General features: G+C 40.7%; 2 protein-coding genes across 6 annotated transcripts in view; one reads left to right on the top strand and one right to left on the bottom strand.

Moving 5' to 3' along the window:
* Positions 1–11,377, bottom strand: part of armc8 (armadillo repeat containing 8) — an 18,024-nt gene extending 6,647 nt beyond the window's left edge. The window contains exons 1-17 of one of the 3 annotated variants that reach the window (XM_047600729.1): positions 11,108–11,377; positions 9,672–9,748; positions 8,143–8,214; positions 6,798–6,940; positions 6,611–6,708; positions 6,214–6,306; positions 5,719–5,799; positions 5,575–5,650; positions 4,946–5,036; positions 4,790–4,850; positions 4,512–4,712; positions 1,836–1,931; positions 1,654–1,736; positions 1,399–1,480; positions 931–1,017; positions 399–491; positions 36–185 (exon numbers count right to left, since the gene is read on the bottom strand). In XM_047600729.1, the coding sequence (XP_047456685.1) occupies positions 36–185; positions 399–491; positions 931–1,017; positions 1,399–1,480; positions 1,654–1,736; positions 1,836–1,931; positions 4,512–4,712; positions 4,790–4,850; positions 4,946–5,036; positions 5,575–5,650; positions 5,719–5,799; positions 6,214–6,306; positions 6,611–6,708; positions 6,798–6,940; positions 8,143–8,214; positions 9,672–9,748; positions 11,108–11,152 (1,629 nt within the window). In that variant the 5' untranslated portion in view covers positions 11,153–11,377. Of the gene's footprint in view, positions 1–35; positions 186–398; positions 492–930; positions 1,018–1,398; positions 1,481–1,653; positions 1,737–1,835; positions 1,932–4,511; positions 4,713–4,789; positions 4,851–4,945; positions 5,037–5,574; positions 5,651–5,718; positions 5,800–6,213; positions 6,307–6,610; positions 6,709–6,797; positions 6,941–8,142; positions 8,215–9,671; positions 9,749–9,973; positions 10,034–10,471; positions 10,753–11,107 lie in introns of those variants that run through there. The other 2 variants (XM_047600731.1, XM_047600730.1) reach the window with 2 other exon arrangements.
* Positions 11,378–11,639: 262 nt separating this feature from the next.
* Positions 11,640–15,742, top strand: dbr1 (debranching RNA lariats 1). Of its 3 annotated transcripts, none has more exons than XM_047600765.1 (9): positions 11,640–11,782; positions 12,458–12,672; positions 12,756–12,880; positions 12,973–13,053; positions 13,131–13,216; positions 13,306–13,530; positions 13,622–13,699; positions 13,783–13,922; positions 14,088–15,742. In XM_047600765.1, exons 2-9 carry the CDS (start codon positions 12,476–12,478, stop codon positions 14,761–14,763), a joined length of 1,608 nt encoding a protein of 535 aa, XP_047456721.1. In that variant the 5' UTR covers positions 11,640–11,782; positions 12,458–12,475; the 3' UTR covers positions 14,764–15,742. The 3 variants fall into 3 exon arrangements, with proteins under 3 accessions (XP_047456721.1, XP_047456720.1, XP_047456719.1); XM_047600764.1 differs by having other exon boundaries at positions 12,428–12,672; XM_047600763.1 differs by having other exon boundaries at positions 12,380–12,672.
* The last annotated feature ends 711 nt before the right edge of the window (positions 15,743–16,453 follow it).

Raw genomic sequence — 16,453 nt, 5'->3', positions numbered from 1 at the left:
ATTTGTTTTGATGGCTGTGTTTGCGTCTCTCTCACCGGGCGAGTCGACAGCAGATTACGCAGCAAACCGAGCGTCTTCATCAAGACGTTGGCGTCAGGGTCGGACAGCAGGCGGAACAACTGCTCTGTGCCCAAACACCGAACTATCTCCACCTTCACCTTCTGATCTGCCTGGAACGCCATGTTCTGAAAACAAACATACACAAGGAGGTTAGACTCAAGCGTTATACCTAGAAGAATGAGTCACAGCTTTATATAGAAATCACACTGAATGAGAGAGAACAAGGAAAAGAAGGTAAACATCTAGAGGCATTCAAATCAAATGATTAAGTCTGGATTTTAGTGATCAGACAAAACCTTCAAATGTAATGCATGTCAAGAAATAAAATGTCTTCTTACCATCAGGGCCCAGATCCCATTGACCCTCAGTGCAGGACTGTCACTCTGAGTCAGACTGCATAGTAATTCAATCACTCCTGACTCCAGGATGGGCTGCAGACACATATCCAGCTCAATGTCACAATAACATCAACAATTAACCCATTTATATTCAACATATGCTTGTGTCCTGATTAATACTAGCACCTCAGTCCTTATCAGAATCCCAGCCTTGTAATAAACCAAATGGTTAGACCAGAAAACTCATCTCTACTCTGCTGGGTTTATATGTGGCTTTAAAAAGCTGATAAATGCTCCACTATGATGACCAGTTTATCTGTCTCTTTGCTGTGTACAGTGGCTTTATATAACAGACAGCTGACACTAAGAATCATGATACATTTTGAGAGCAGTGGTTGAATCTTAATAATGAAGTTACTGAGAAGCGAGCTGAAGATCTGTAAATTATCAAGGGGAAGACAAGGGAAACTTCAAGCTGCCTTAATGGAATTCAGCCTCTTCTCTTCATGTGACAGTGTATTCAAGAATGTACCTCTTTGCTGGGTGAGAACTCCAACAGTAGATTGCATAGTGTGGATGAAGCCATAACCAGGACTTCGTCTGGAGCGTTCTGCAACAGCTATATACAAAAACAAACAAAAAACTAAATAAAAACATTTATCTATAGTGCTTTAGAGGCTTGTGATGACTGTATGCACTCACTAAAGGCTATGACACACTGAGCTGAAGGCTGGTCATTTCATTGTGTCTGTGATCCTCATTTGCCTCAAGTCTTCCTAGGCTCCTAACCTCCCAGCCAATAGTAACTCTTAACATTTTTAATGATGAATACCCAGCCAGCCTCAAAGAATATTCTGCTCCACTGGACTCAAACAGAAAACTCTTCTCAAGCAGAATGCTCTACTCTAATGCACCAGCCTCAAGCAGAACACTCTTCTCTACCTGGCCTCAAGCAGATGGGTTCAAGGTAAAAGAGCTAGTTAACATAAAAGTCCACGACCTTCATAAGAGGTTTCCAAACAGCGTGATCATGAAAGCTTGTCCTCAGCTGCTGCACAGATCGTGAAAGACTATGAAGACACCTGGACAAAAAAAAAAATATGATTAGACACAGTTAAGCAGGAGACTTTATGAAGTATGAGTAGAAACACAGAGTGGTCCTAAAGTGTGTAATATATCATCTTAAATAACAATTTAATTGAGTAATTTAAACAGATTTAGAGTGAATGACATTAAAGGACTAAAGGTGTCGTACCTTACGGCCGCCAAACGAACTTTTATGCTTGATTCTGATAGGCCGCTGACTATCCTATCCATCATGTTCTCTGTCTCTGTGATCTGAGGGAGAAAAAAATAGAAGTAGAACGAGGAAATGGGTTATATAACACTTACGCTCACAATTTAATATGTGCGGATGAAAGCTACACGACAGGAAACCTTTTTGCGGATGTCCTCATCGTTGGAGCCTAGCGAGGCGTAAAGTTTGAAGGCTGCTTGTCTTAACTCGTGTGCGTGTTTCAGGTCATGATCCAACTGCAAACAACAGGAACATGAAGAATGAGTTTTATATGGAATGAATATGATTCAGCATCTTCACAGGGTATGCAGTTCTGGTCACCATTATTGGAAATTTAAATGCATAATGTAGAATATCTCCTGAAAAAGTGAATCTATTGAAAAGCTTTGGTCTATAGAAAACTCATGTTTGACACTGAACAGCAAATGAAAAATAAAACAGTTTTAAAAAAGCAATAGGAGAGGGGAAAAATGATTAAATGAAAGACAGTGACGATCGCGCCTTTAAATCAGTGTGGGGAAAACCCCCATTTTAACTCAGAAATTAGAATCGCCTGATGATAAACTGTCAGTGCCCACATGACATAAATTGGCCAATGAATGATGACTTTAATGTTTTAAAAAGCCTCATTATTCCTTGGTCCTTTGTCACAATGGTGAAGACAAGGGAGATATCTGAGGACATCAGAAGCAGCACTATTAGCAGCACTACACAAGACTTCTAAAAGGTATAAGGACAACTCCAAAGACCTTGGTATCCCTGTTTCCACAGGGATACCAATGTTATTAAGAGGTTTGCTAAGCATAGAACTGTCAAGAACCTGCCTGGATGTGGGGGGGAAGAGGAAAATTGATGACACAAGTCTTCGAAGGTTGGTGCCAAGCGTGGCAAAAACACCAGGTCCAAAGGCCTGAAAGCTGGCCTCGAATAATCTGGAGTAATGGTTTCAACACGTACCATATGCAGCACACTAATCCAAGCAGGGCTTCATGGGCGAAGGTCAAGGAAGACCCCATTGCTGAAGAAAAGGCATAAAAAGGAATGACTGATCTTTGCCAAAGAGTACCCAGACAAACCACAATCCTTCTGGGAAAATGTTTTGTGGACTGGCAAAACAAAAACAGGAGCTTTTTGGCAATGCACACCAACAATTTGTTTACAGATGGTGCAATAAAGCACATTAGAAACAAACATCCTACCAACAGTTAAGCATGGTGGAGGATAATGTTGCAGGGCGGCTTTGCTGCATCTCGTACTAGAGGCCTTGTATCACAGGAATCTTGAAAAGGAATTTTAGCAAGAATTAAGAACACTAGGTTTGCGTCAAAGATCATGGGTTCTCCAGCAAGATAAAGACCCAAAGCACACACCAAAAAGCACACAGGAATGGTTGAAGATGAAGAAACGGACTGTTTTAAACTGGCCAGCAATGAGTCCTGATCTAAATCCCATTGAAAACATATGGCAAGAGCTGAAATCCTGAAATCAAGAGCTTGAGCTTATAGATGGCTACAAGAAACATTGAGAGGGAGTCATTGCTGCTAAAGGGTGTGAAACCAAATATTAAGTTTTTGCTGTTATCACGGTCAGTGTAATGGTTTTTTATTTCCTATTGGAAATTACAAGTGGCAAAATAATATTTTTGGTAAAATTAAATGTTTTAACTGGATGAAGATCCAGTTTAAACATACTGATCATATGAATTTGATACATTTCCATTTATTTCTGAAACAGGTTATGCAAAACATGAAAAGGTGCCAATAGTGGTGACCAGGACTGTAAATATCAATCGGACTCTCTCTTAAATTACTTGAGAATTATGCACCATAATGCAGTGATCCTTTGAGATTCTCAGTGATGCCGCATTTAATGTGGACTCCAGTACTCCTCTGTTGATCACAATAACAGCCTCATCAAACCACCTACCTCCATTAGAATGGATGTAGAGGTGGTGACGTAAACCTTGTACATGTAAATCTGATCTCCTAATAACTATGTAAACTCTTGATGTGCTGCTTTCTCTCTGGTTGGAATAAATCCATTCTCTCTGACCACGTTTGGCTCCATGTGGGGTAAACATCAGATGAGGAGTTTCCAGGAGGAACAGAAACATGGAGGTAGAAAAAGAATCAGTTGTTGACACAAGTGTTTGAAAAGATGAACTAAGCTGGAATCCATAGTCATCTCGCCAATCTTCTTTGACACCATTAGTTCAGGACTGGAGATAAAGATGGAGGAGACACTACTTCTTCCATTCTTCTCCTACCTTCATGATTCTTGTTTTTTCCCTCCTCCTCTTTACCTTCTTCTTCTTCTGTCTATGACCTTGAATCCCTTCAAGTTGAAAATATCTTGATCATATTCTTCAACTGAATCAATTCTGTTCATTTGTTGGTAAAAAAGACTTCTACTCCTCCTTTTCAACCATCTCTCATCTTGATTCTTCTCCTTCCTCTTTCTTCTCCTCCCCTTTTCTTCTTCTAGTCCTTCTTCATCTTTATATTTTCGTTTTTCTCCTCCTCCGCCATCTTGTTATCGTTCTTCTACCTGTTCTTTTTGTTGTCCTTCTTCTTCGTTCCCCCTTTTTTTCCATCTCCTCTTTCATCTCGATCATTAAATCCTCCTTCATCGTCCCCTCCTCCTCCTGTTCTATTTTCAGTATTTGTGTTGCTCCCCTACAGTGATTGATGTTCTGATGTAACACGTGTGTGACCATTTTGTCTCGTTTCCATGGTAAGACTTCCTCTCTGATCACAATCATTCATCAGGCTATATTGTCAATTTCTTTTTTGACCAGCTCAGGCCCACTGACCCACCCTCTTGATGTCTGTGATGGCTGACACGGAGCTGGGGTATTTGAAGTAGTCGGCCAGCATGGCCACCAGGTGGTCAGTGGTGCTGGCGATCCTCTGCAGCTCCACGTCAGGCTCCATCAGATAGGCCAGCGTCTCAGCACCCTCTACTCTTTCCTCCAGGAGATGCTCTTTACTGCACATCCTCACGAGGCACGGCAGCGTCTGGACCAACAGGAAGTTGTGTTAAAAGCAAGAAGAGTCACTCATAGAATACTGTAATAACAATAGCCATGGCTGACCTTGAGAACTATGCAGCTGTCGTCTGTTCTGATGGCACCTGCTCGACACATGTAGGTTAGACTGGGACACAAGGACAAGAGGGCATAGTTACAGAAGGAGGACGGACATTATTAATTAGGTCACAATAATAAATTAAGGCTGACTGTGTCTCTCACCATTTGGCTGCTGTTAGCTGCATTTCAATGGGTTGATCCCTTTGCATCATTTTGACAAAAACCTGAGAGAGCAGCTCGCCGTCCACCAGCACTGAGGACAAAACAGAGGAAAACATGAGACGAGACATGCAGAGAGACGAGATGGGACAACACAAGATGAGAAGAAAGAGATGAGATGAAAGATGAGGAGACACAAAAATAAAGGGAGACAATCGAGAGCGAAAAAGATGAGATGTAAAGAATGTAGATGAAACCCAAGAAAGAGAAGAGACAAAATAAACGAGAAGAGACAAAAGAGATGAGACAAGAAATGAGATGAAAAGAGATGAGATTAGAAGACAACAGAAAAATAGTAACACAAAAAGGTAGACAAGAAAAGAAATTAGATGATACAAGACAAGAAAAAAGGTGAGTAAAAAGACAAGAACAAAGGAGACAAAAAAAGCAGAGCTGAGAAGAGAAACAAGAAAAGTCATAGTGGAGACAGACTCGAAGAAAACAGACATATTGGGATGCAAAAAAAAGGAGAGTAAAAGAAAAAACTAGATGAGAAGACAAACAAGCAAGAACAGAGATGAGACAACAGATGAAAGGGGACAAGGAACGAGAGGACAAGAAGATGCGCTCACCATTCACCAGTGTCGTGGAGACCTGAGTGTTCTCGTAGGCCAGGACAGAGAAACACTTTAGTGCCTGCATCCGGACCTGGAGACAACATTAAGAGGTTACTGACAGTCACATCTACTGCCTGGTTGAATGTGACCTTACCATACCTTATAGGAGGATGAGATGAGCAGAGGAGCTATGTTCTGGATGGCACCGTGGTTAAAAAGAACCATCTGGTGGTCTGGAGTCTGGAGAACAAAAACATTCAGTCAGCAAGAAATATAGTCAGCCAGGAATATCTGTATACGGATGAGAGTGTGAAGGAGTAACCCGACAAATAATGCCAACTAATACTAGGAATTACTAAAAAAAGATATACAGTATAACCTACTAATACTAGGAAATACTGACAAATACCAATAAATACAGACAAATACCAACAACCACTTACAAACTACGAACAAATATTACCAATTAATAGTAGGAAATATTACCAACAATTACCTGCAAATAACAACAAATACCAAGAAATACTTTCAACTACCAACAACTAACAAATACCAGCAAATATTACCAATAACTACCAACTAATACCAACAAGAATACAGACAAATACCACCAGCAAATACCACTGTCAAATACCAGTAAATACCAGCAAATACCTTACAACAGTGGGAGAAGATCTGAGTGATGTACTCCTGGGTTCTCTGAGAGTTGCTCAGTAGAGACATTAGATGAGGAATCACAGTGGGGTCCTGAAACAGACAACAAATAATAATGATAATATTACATTATACAAGAGACAATGTGAAAAAGAGAAGAGACCAGATGAAAATAGTTGAAAAGAATGACACAAGAGAGGAGAAAAGACAAAGAGAAAAATAAACAAGACAAATACAAGAAGAGAGGAAAGACAGGAGAGAGACATTCTGTTCAAACTTGTGTGGTTTTCTTGTATAGAGGAGCTTCCCCGGGAAGAACAGTTACTGCTGAGGCTGTGACTAATGAGGATCAGAAATAAAGAAATAAAGGAGGAACAGGATGTTAAAAACCACTTACTGTATAGAGCAGCTGCACAGGTGTGACTGGACTGATGAAGACCGTTCGGAGACACCGAAGACAGGCTTCAATGAAGATCAAATCTGGAGACAAGAGACCTGCAAACACAGAACACAGGTGAGTCGTTAACTCAACATGTCTCCAGTATTTGTATACGACCTACATTGGTTTGTTTGTACGTCCCGACCTTGGAGGAGGGCAGGGATGATGTGACAGTCCACCAGAGACTTGATGTTGTTCTCGGTTCCCATGGCGAGGCTGCCCAGCACCACAGCACACTCTGTCCTCAGCTCCAGGCTGGACGAGCTCTGCTGGAGGAGGTACAGCAACCTGGAACCAGAGTCAGTTCAGCATCCACTTCATCAGCAACCGCTGTCTGATTAAATGTTCTACATCAAAGAGTAAATGGAAGTAAAGCGGGTTCACTGGATTTCATTGTATTTAATTAGGTATAAAGTATTTGTCTCTAGACTCCTTCTCTTCTTCTTCTTCTTCATCATCTTTCTCCACCTCTTCAATGATCCTTGCCCCATGACCCTATTTCTGGTTCTTCTCATTCCTCGGAACACTGTTGACCTCCTCCTCCTTTTTTTGTCCTTTTCTGCCTCCTGCTCTTCTTCTTCCTCCTGCTTCTCCTCTTTTCTTCCTCTTCTTCCTGGTTCCTCTACCTCCTTGGACCACTGCTGACTGGTACTGACCACTGCAACAGGAACAGCCCACAAGAGCTGCAGTTCTGGAGAGATTTAGTCATCTAGACTTTCTAACCTGTAGGTGGTCATTATGTTATGTCTGATTGGTGTGTATGTGAAATAAAACATATATATAGGTGATTTGCTGAAACAACCGGGGTTGTGGTACGGTGATGCAACAGTTGGCTCTAATGCAATCAAACAGACTGGGTGCAATATTCTACACCTCGGTGAGAAAGAAAAAAAATTATTAAGCCCCTTTCATGAGGATAAAGCAATCAGGATTTTGTCAGCTCGGCTTCGATGTGAACAGGAATGCCGCATCGACCCGCTAATTTACACCATGATGTTGATGTACCTGCCTGTCACATTTTGAGTTTGTTAGACTATGTCATTGCAGAAGCTCCAGGACTGCAAGCACCTCAAAAACAGAGCAAAGTTTTGGTCTACTCCCATAAGAGATCGATCTCTTTAGGCCAGAGATTTCCATTTTTTTTTTTAAATCAAACAAATCAAATGTGTTGTTACATGATCGTTAATGGAAGCACATCGGTGAATAAGCCCAACTCAGCACAGCGCCCTGGTGAGACTGTGAGATCCGTGAGTTGCTCTGCATCCGTGGAGATTCAGCGCACTTAAGTGATGACATTGTCGACACGATGACGTATGAGAAGGATAAAAAATCAGCTCTCACAGCGGGAGGTCAGACCCAGGACTGCTGGCAATGTGAAAGCACACCAAAGACGGGTCGAAAGCGGGTCTGAAATTCCTGTGTCAACCTAGTATTTGAAAGGGGTATTAGAGGTCAAACACCAGCTAAGGGATAGGTGAGCAGAGACATACCTTGGTACAGCTCCGAGGACAATCAGGTTGGCTTTCTGCTTGTTGTTTCCTATGACAGCGTTCTTCATGTCACTGCAGAGACAGACATATGGACATAAACATACAGACAGTCAGTTAGCAAAGTCTCATTAGCAAGACAAGTGCACAGGCATAAGGTGAGATTAAGACATGACATGAATCGCATGAACCGCATTTCACACAGAGGCGTCTCTTCTTGATATAAGAGACCTGTGAGGCCATGCGGTTGAACAGCTGATAAATTACAGAGGGCTGACAGCTTCCAGACAATGTTTACAAGAAGCAGATAAACCACATGGAAACAGTCTGTTAATTTACAGTCCCGCCAATGCTGCATAGTTTCTGCTTCAGCGAGTGGCCCATATGATATTGAATAGCAGCTAAGCGAAGCTCGTGGAAAAGTACAGGGGGGCAGTTCAGTCAGGTGCTAGGCTAGCAGAGCGGCACGAGTCGTAACCAGAGCAGGTCTCCTCATAGGTTAAAAATAACGATGTAACAGTCAGAGTCAAATGCATTTTAAAAGGCACAGAGAGATGAAAGCAAATAAACACAACAAAGGTCAGCTAACAATACCGTTCATGTAGAAAAATACATTCTAATTTAACAGTCTTGCAAAGGTGGTAATTCAACCTGATGGTCATTTTGGAGGATGTCGTTGGTGGTGCTGTTAAACTGGATTGACTTGGAGAAATTATGCATATTTTGGAAAAAGCTGTGAAGTCTCTCTCTCACAAACGTTTAAGACAATGAGACAGCGAGTTATTATTTATTTATCTTTGCACTGACATTGCGCTGCACATTTGTTTCTGATATTTAGCCTAGGCCTCTGACTAACTGAAAGGTCAAAATATTAGGAACACGTGTCAGTTTTACAAACCACAGCTTCCACCATGAAAACACAGATGAATCAACAGCTCTCACACTTATTTGAAGCCAATGCTGAATAACATTTAGAACACAATTGTTATATTAGAATTAAGGCTGAACACGTTCCAGGATTAATTATGAGATTTCCTGGAAATCATCCTCTTGATGTTCACAGACAACTGTGTTGACAAATTAACAGTGATCTTGACATATAATTTTTAAATGTCACTGATGAAGACTAGTTTTGATGGTTGAAACTAATTTAAACTAATGCTGAATATCAGAACTTTCATGAAGAAATGATTTAGTGCAGGACGGTTATACAAGAATGCACTGACTAGTGTATCTAATAAACTGGCATGGTCGTGTAAACTTAAAATGCATTTCCTCAATAATGACCAGTGTCTTTATTAACTTTTATCACGAGAGATTTTTCTGGGCTCTCAATGAGTGAGATAGACATTAGAGCTTGTTTTGAAATATGTGTCATCGTCCTAAGTCATGATGACAGTCCCCAAAACGAAAATACAATTGTATCAACATCTCTCTCAGGTATTTAAGACTAATTCTGAACACCAGAACCTTCATGAAGACTCGATTTAGAGCAGGACTGTTAGAATGCATTCAAACACTGTTGGACTTACATGACTCCCTGCAGCACTTTCTGTGGGTCGGGGTCGAACAGTCTATCAACATAATGGCGACTGGTTGCAGTAACTTCCTGTAAGGACAAATTAAACACACTTTCACATTTGAGTCACTATGCTAAATATACATGTAAGATTTCATCACACAAAGCTGAGAGAACCAGTGTATGTGCTTAATTCTTTTTGTTTGTATTTTTCCTCTGGAAAAAACTACATTAAACAATCTAAATATTAGCATATAGCATAAAACACCATTGCTTGCAGATATTGACGGACACTCATGCACAGTCAAAACATACAGCAGCGTCCTCCATGGCAGGACTCTTTAAATTCTTTATAATTTGTGTTTATGCTGCTCCCAGAACTTGCGTATGACAACAGAAAACTGTGTTTATACCGCTGCAGCTTTGACCAGAACTTTCCACGCGACCCCAGAGGGGTAAAGGTCCGCCAGCTGACTACACACTAATACTACTGACCTCTGCTGCCAACATAGAGCTGCCAAGGTGCTCAGATCACTGCACCTGCATTAATATGATTTCACACATTCATTTAGGAAGCATATAAATTCAGTATTTGGAAAAACAAATTTGACCTTTTCTATTTATCTTTTAAAATATAAACATGGCTTAATGGAATATAATATCACAAAACTCAAAGTCAAATTTCTGTCTGTTCCTAATGTTGGGGGCGTTTCACTCTTGCTAACCTGTTTGCAGAACTAATGGTACGCTAACTTTAGCTTAAGTTACACATGCCAGACATTTTCGCCTGCTACAATAAACCCGACAACTTACTAATTTGTAGACACGAACAGGTAATGTTAATCAATCCTCAAAATGTTGGAAACTCCTCAAAATGTTGGAAACCGGTGAATTAACCAAGTTAGCTTGGCTAACTTAGCCGTGTGCTAGTGGTTAGCTAACATTCCGTGGAGCGTAATCGCTAGTGACAAACTGTAACAGTTTAAAGCACATTCTATTAAAAGAGTCACTTCCTGCTCTGTACTGTGCATATTAATCGCTTTTTACAAAAGTGGCGGCGACGCTGTCACCCTTAGCAGTTAGCTGCTACTTCAATCCGAGTGACACTGACAGTTACTTTGTTAGTTTGATTTGGTTTCCTTCTCACACTGACAGGGCGATCGGGCATGTATTGCGCGTTCGTGTATAAAATGTTCAACCTGTTCCCGCCCGCCCGGACGATGCTAGCATATAAATCGATCTCACCAACAGCTACGTAGGCGGCTCGCTACACGGCTACATGTTGAAAAGCCTTCAAGTTAGCTTCCAGGCTAACAGAAGATCGGAGCCCTTATACTTTGACAGCTCCTAGCTTCACATGACTGACCAAATGATACAAGACACACACTGCTGGGGTTAGCATTCTGTAAAAGTGGCAGCGCCACTTGAATCAATGAGAGGGACACTCACAGATAGCACGCTGATGCGGAGAGGGGCCTCCAACAAGCACGCCATCTCTCTTTCCCCGGTCGAGCGCCCCAATCGGCGCAGCACTTTCCAAACACTCCGCCCCCCAGAGCAGCTGTGAGCGGCCTTTAAAAGTAACTGCGACCCAGTCACACAACTCCCCGCTAACCTTATTATAAAAACAAATGAGTATAATTCTCTCTGAGCTCGGCTGCAATCTCCAGCAGCAGGTACACAGCAGAAAACAACACCGCTAACTTGGCGAGCTGTCAGACAGATTTGTCATTTAAGTAAATGTTGTTTATAAATGTGACGTAGATAGTCTGCGACAGATTCGACACAATAAACTGGACTCGAACGAATTATTAATTAAATTAAAAAAATAAAGATTTAGTAATAGCCTCGCTAGTTTCTAATTAATAGTAAATAGCGCTTAAACCAAAAGTTAATCAATCATTTTCATATATAGTGTTTATAGTGGAATCTACTGCCAACGATCAAAAATGCCATGCTGGAGTTGTACTGCGCTTGCGTGTTAAGGTAGACGCGAGGTGGGAAAATTCGTTCTGTCGGTTTGTACCACGAACCTGTAACAGAAACATGATTTTTAGAAGAAGTTTGTGACTTTATGGATCCCAACCTGAGACACATAGACTCTTTAGTTATACGTTCACTCCCGTGAGTAGTTGTTTTTTTAGAAATTCCCTTCGATTGTTTGCTATGGTGTCGTTTCAACACTATGTGGCAGTTAACGGGTAGATTAAAGACGTAGCATAGCTAGCTAGCCGTAACATATTTATTGCTGATTTTAGCATTTCATTTGTGAACAGAACGTGAGACTGGATATTTTTATCATTTTTAGAGTAGAGATGAAGCCAGAAAGGACATATTTCGTCCAACTTTGGCCTGCACGTTATATGTTTGATATCTTCAGTGCCCAGATTAGCTTCTGTTCAGTGACTGAAGTTAGACTGAAAACATTAAACTAGACCCCTCAAGTAGATACTGTTTTACTGAGTTTTATGTTTGTGTCTTAAAAAATTTGTTTATGCAAAAGTAAAGTATTAAGTTTACAATAATATTTAATACTTAAGTGGATCAATCAGTCATATTTTTAGAAATAAATAAGGAAAATTTGGTTTATTTTGCAGTATATGTGGTTATTATTTCACACTTATCAGCCACTACTAAACAAAAGTGGGTTCATTGCTCTTTTGTCTTAAAGAGTTAATAGTTAATGTTTAATGCTTTGAACTTAGTTTTATGCTTCTACAGATCACTAATCCATCTTGTGTGTGTGCCTGGACACTGATGTCCTCACAGTCAATGTGAATTTCTCCGGGAAATTTGCAGCACACCTGTTGATGCAGAATGAAGATTGCGGTCGAAGGCTGCTGCCATGGCGAGCTGGACAAGATCTATGAGACAATTGAGTATTTGGAGAAGAAGGAAGGGGTGAAAGTTGACTTGCTGCTGTGCTGCGGAGACTTCCAGGCAGTGCGAAATGAAGGGGACATGAAGTGCATGGCCGTGCCTGCCAAATACAGAACGATGCAAACGTTTTACAAGTCAGTCCTTTGGGATTTTCATAGTTTTAAATATTGCAATACACAAGTGCCAGGGCATTTCAAACATTGTAGCTTTGTTGCAGATACTATTCTGGAGAGAAGAAGGCTCCAGTCTTAACCATCTTCATTGGAGGGAACCATGAGGCTTCCAACTACCTTCAGGAGCTGCCTTACGGAGGCTGGGTGGCACCCAACATTTATTATCTGGGTAAGAACTAGCTTGTAATAAATAGATGGATATTAATGCAGGTCTGAACAGGGCCTCTGATACTCAGGCTTGACAGAACTTTATGTTTTTAGGTTATGCTGGTGTAATTCGCTACAAAGGGATCAGAATTGGTGGCTTATCTGGAATCTTTAAATCCCATGACTACAGAAAGGGTAAGATTTTTTTTTAAACTGTCCTAAAAGTTATACACACTTTGCAACATATATAACATATGTATTTCTCTTTAAAGGTCACCATGAATTCCCTCCATACAATCCTGAAACACTTCGCAGTGTGTACCACATCAGAAACATTGAGGTTTTCAAACTGAAACAGGTAAATCTGATCGATTATTTTGTTAATTTTAAAATATTTATCTAAATACTGCATTGTGTGTTGAGTCATTAATGATGATTTCCACTCAGATCCAGATGCCCATAGACATTTTCATGAGCCATGACTGGCCTCGTGGAATCTACTACTACGGCAGCACGGGAGAACTGTTGCGGAAGAAAAAGTTTCTGCGTCAGGAGGTGGAGTCGAATACTCTGGGAAGTCCTGCAGCCGAGGAGCTCCTAGCTCACCTCCAGCCCAGCTACTGGTTCTCTGCTCACCTCCACGTCAAGTTTGCTGCCATTATGCAGCATCCGGTGAGTGTGACGGCTTTAATGTCGGTATATTTGCGTCTGATACTTTTAAATGTTTGGTTTCACTAACTCGGAGGATCTCTCTTGTCTTTAGCCTAAAGCTAATGCTGCTCCACGTGTGACCAAATTCCTCTCTCTGGATAAATGTTTGCCCTACAGGGAATTCTTACAGGTGAGAAGAAGGTTGATGATCTAGATTTAGCTGTACATGTTTATGGTTCTTAGCAGTGATAAACAAATCCTCTTGTGTTTCAGATTGTGGATATTTCAGAAAGATCCTCTGAGGGTCTGGAATATGATCCAGAGTGGCTTGCTATTCTGAAAGCCACCAACAGTCTACAGAGGACCACCCCTCACCCCTGGAACCCCCCAGAGAATAACGGCTTGCATGAACGGTAAAGCATATATTACAACATGACAGAAAGACAGATTGAGTTGGTATCCAGTAGCATCGTTACACAGAGAACTGTGAGGCTAGGAAGCTAGGAGGAGCTACTGTTAGCTGGGAGGGTAAGAAGTTGCTTTTAGTTTTGGTTCACTGAGGATGGTCTCCCCGTCAGGTGGGACTTCAGGGCATCAGAAGCGGCCATGATGGGGGTGGTGGAGGATCTCAGTGGGGAACTTGCCATTCCAGACAACTTCAGCCGGACCGTGCCATCCTATGACCCCAACAGGCCGCAACCTTACACGGCCCCGAGCTGCAGCACCAACCCCCAGACAACGGAGCTTTGTGCTAAGCTAGGCCTCACGGACATCTATGCTGTCCAGGTAAGTGGTGAGCTGGGCAGAGTTGGAGGCAGCACAGTAGGCGACGTGGAGGACGATGACAGTGTGGGAAGTGCAGATGAGCCCAGCGAGTATCCAACAGATACCTCGGGGTTGTCAGGTTCTTTCAACCCCGATGAGATCACTATAGAGGACGAGTGGGAGGAAGAGGAGTCAGAGCCAAAAGAAGCTCCAGCTGGTGAAATTCATACACCCAGCCGCATGGTTCTACCTGAACCCAAAACCGATCGGCCCTTCTCAATGAACCTGCCGCCCCCAGCACACTCCACCCCAGCAGCAACAGCAGAGAGGGAAGAACAGGACGAGGAGGAGGACGTCACATCTGCACGACTCCTTAAACGAACCAATAATGAGACTGTGGATCCTGGAAGCAGAGGCACCACTCCCAGAATCAAGCGCAGGAACCAGGTCATCTACACGGCGGCGGAGGACGAGGAGTGTGAGAGTTAGAGGTCAGGATAAGATGGGTGTACAGTTCTCCTTTAGTTATTTAGAGGCTCTAATTAGACACAGCTACCTACCTGAGTTGTGCTACACAGACATTTGATTTTTATTGAAAATGACCTAAAAGCAAACTGTACACAACAAAAGATTTTGTTTCTACATTCAGTTTCTTTTTTATATTTTTAAATTAAGAAAAGGTTAGGAAAAAATATTTGAGTTCAGTTTAATTTTTTTGTACATTTGATTACAAGATACCAGCAATAATTAAAGAGGCTAAAGAGATGGGAGGATCTTTTTTAAACATAAATTCAGACTTAGACAAAGAAAGGGAACTACCCTTTTTTTAAGCTTTCATTTGTATTCTGATAGAAATGATTTTAACTTGCCCGACATATTTTTTTTATCAAAATGCATGGTGAATAAAGAAAAGTTTTCTCTGGATATATGTTCTCCTTTACTTTATTTAGAGGCTTTAATTAAACACTGCTGCACTCTTATTAAAAGGCCTTAAAAGCAAGCTGTATACAACACTAGATTTAATTTATACATTCAGTAATTTTATTTTTTTTTAGTATCTGTAAAGGTGGTGTTCAAGATAATGACAGTGATTAAAGAAGCTGAAAAGATGGAAAGATCTTTTTCTAATGAATTCAGAAAGAAAAATAATCGGTTTTATTTAGCATTTAACTTCTGTCATCTGAACCTTGTGAGTTTTTAATGTCTAGGGACCATTTTTTAGCTTTCATTTGTGTATTAATTAAAATTGCTCTAATTCATTCAACATAATTTATCAAAATGCATGACAAATAAAGAAAAGATTTCTCTGGACACCGATATTTGTTTAAATCAGTTAGATTTATAACATTGATTAGAGTCCTTCAAACAATGCATTCCAGGTTCACAGGTGTGCTCTGCTAAAAATCAACATCCATTTTAATTTATATTTAAGACATTTTATATATATATATATATATATATATATATATGTACGTATATATATATACACATATATATGTATATATACGTGTATATATGTATATACGTATATAAATACGTATATATATATATAAACAAACAAACAAACATACATACAGTGTGTCCGACATGATCTCTCTACATCCATACATACAAAGAGCCAAAGCAGTAAAAGCACAGGGTGCTGGGTTATTGGTTTACAGGGGGAAACAATTCTCTATTTTTTTTAAATTTTTTTTTTTAGTATGAAGCAAAACATGATTCACAGAAATAAAATAGGAGTAGGCACTTCTGTTTTGTGTGTTGACAGTAATTTTTTCCTCCATTTTCTTCAGTTAATACTTGGACTAAGAGCACTACGAGACAAGCAGCTTTAAGTTGTCTTATTTAAACCCAAACTGGGAAGAAAATGGGGGATTTTAGCAACTCCTCCACACCGACCCCAATAAATCATTTATATCAAGAATCTACAGATGCATTAAAGTCAGCCCTGTCAACTTATCGACTACTGAATTAAAATGGACTCTGTGAATCTTGTATTTGATCCAAAGCTGCTGTCTTTAGGTTTTCTGCTCATACAAAGCAATACTGCAGTCAATGCACGTCAGCCAAATATGATTTCTATTTAAATGTTGTCGCTAAAATCTGATCTTTTTTGGGGAGGGGTTGGGAGAGACATTTTTAATTACTGACTTCAACCTAGACTAAAGCCAGCAGTCAA

This window comes from Mugil cephalus, chromosome 12, assembly GCF_022458985.1.
Source record: "Mugil cephalus isolate CIBA_MC_2020 chromosome 12, CIBA_Mcephalus_1.1, whole genome shotgun sequence".
NCBI lineage: Eukaryota > Metazoa > Chordata > Actinopteri > Mugiliformes > Mugilidae > Mugil > Mugil cephalus.
This window is presented reverse-complemented; position numbering and strand designations above follow the sequence as displayed.

Excerpts from the sequence above, each read along its gene's own strand:
- dbr1 (XM_047600765.1), top strand. The coding sequence starts at position 12,476 with ATGAAGATTGCGGTCGAAGGCTGCTGCCATGGCGAGCTGGACAAGATC. Across the intron at positions 13,054-13,130 it reads ATCCCATGACTACAGAAAGG|GTCACCATGAATTCCCTCCA; the intron begins GTAAGATTTTTT and ends TTCTCTTTAAAG. Across the intron at positions 13,923-14,087 it reads AATAACGGCTTGCATGAACG|GTGGGACTTCAGGGCATCAG; the intron begins GTAAAGCATATA and ends TCTCCCCGTCAG.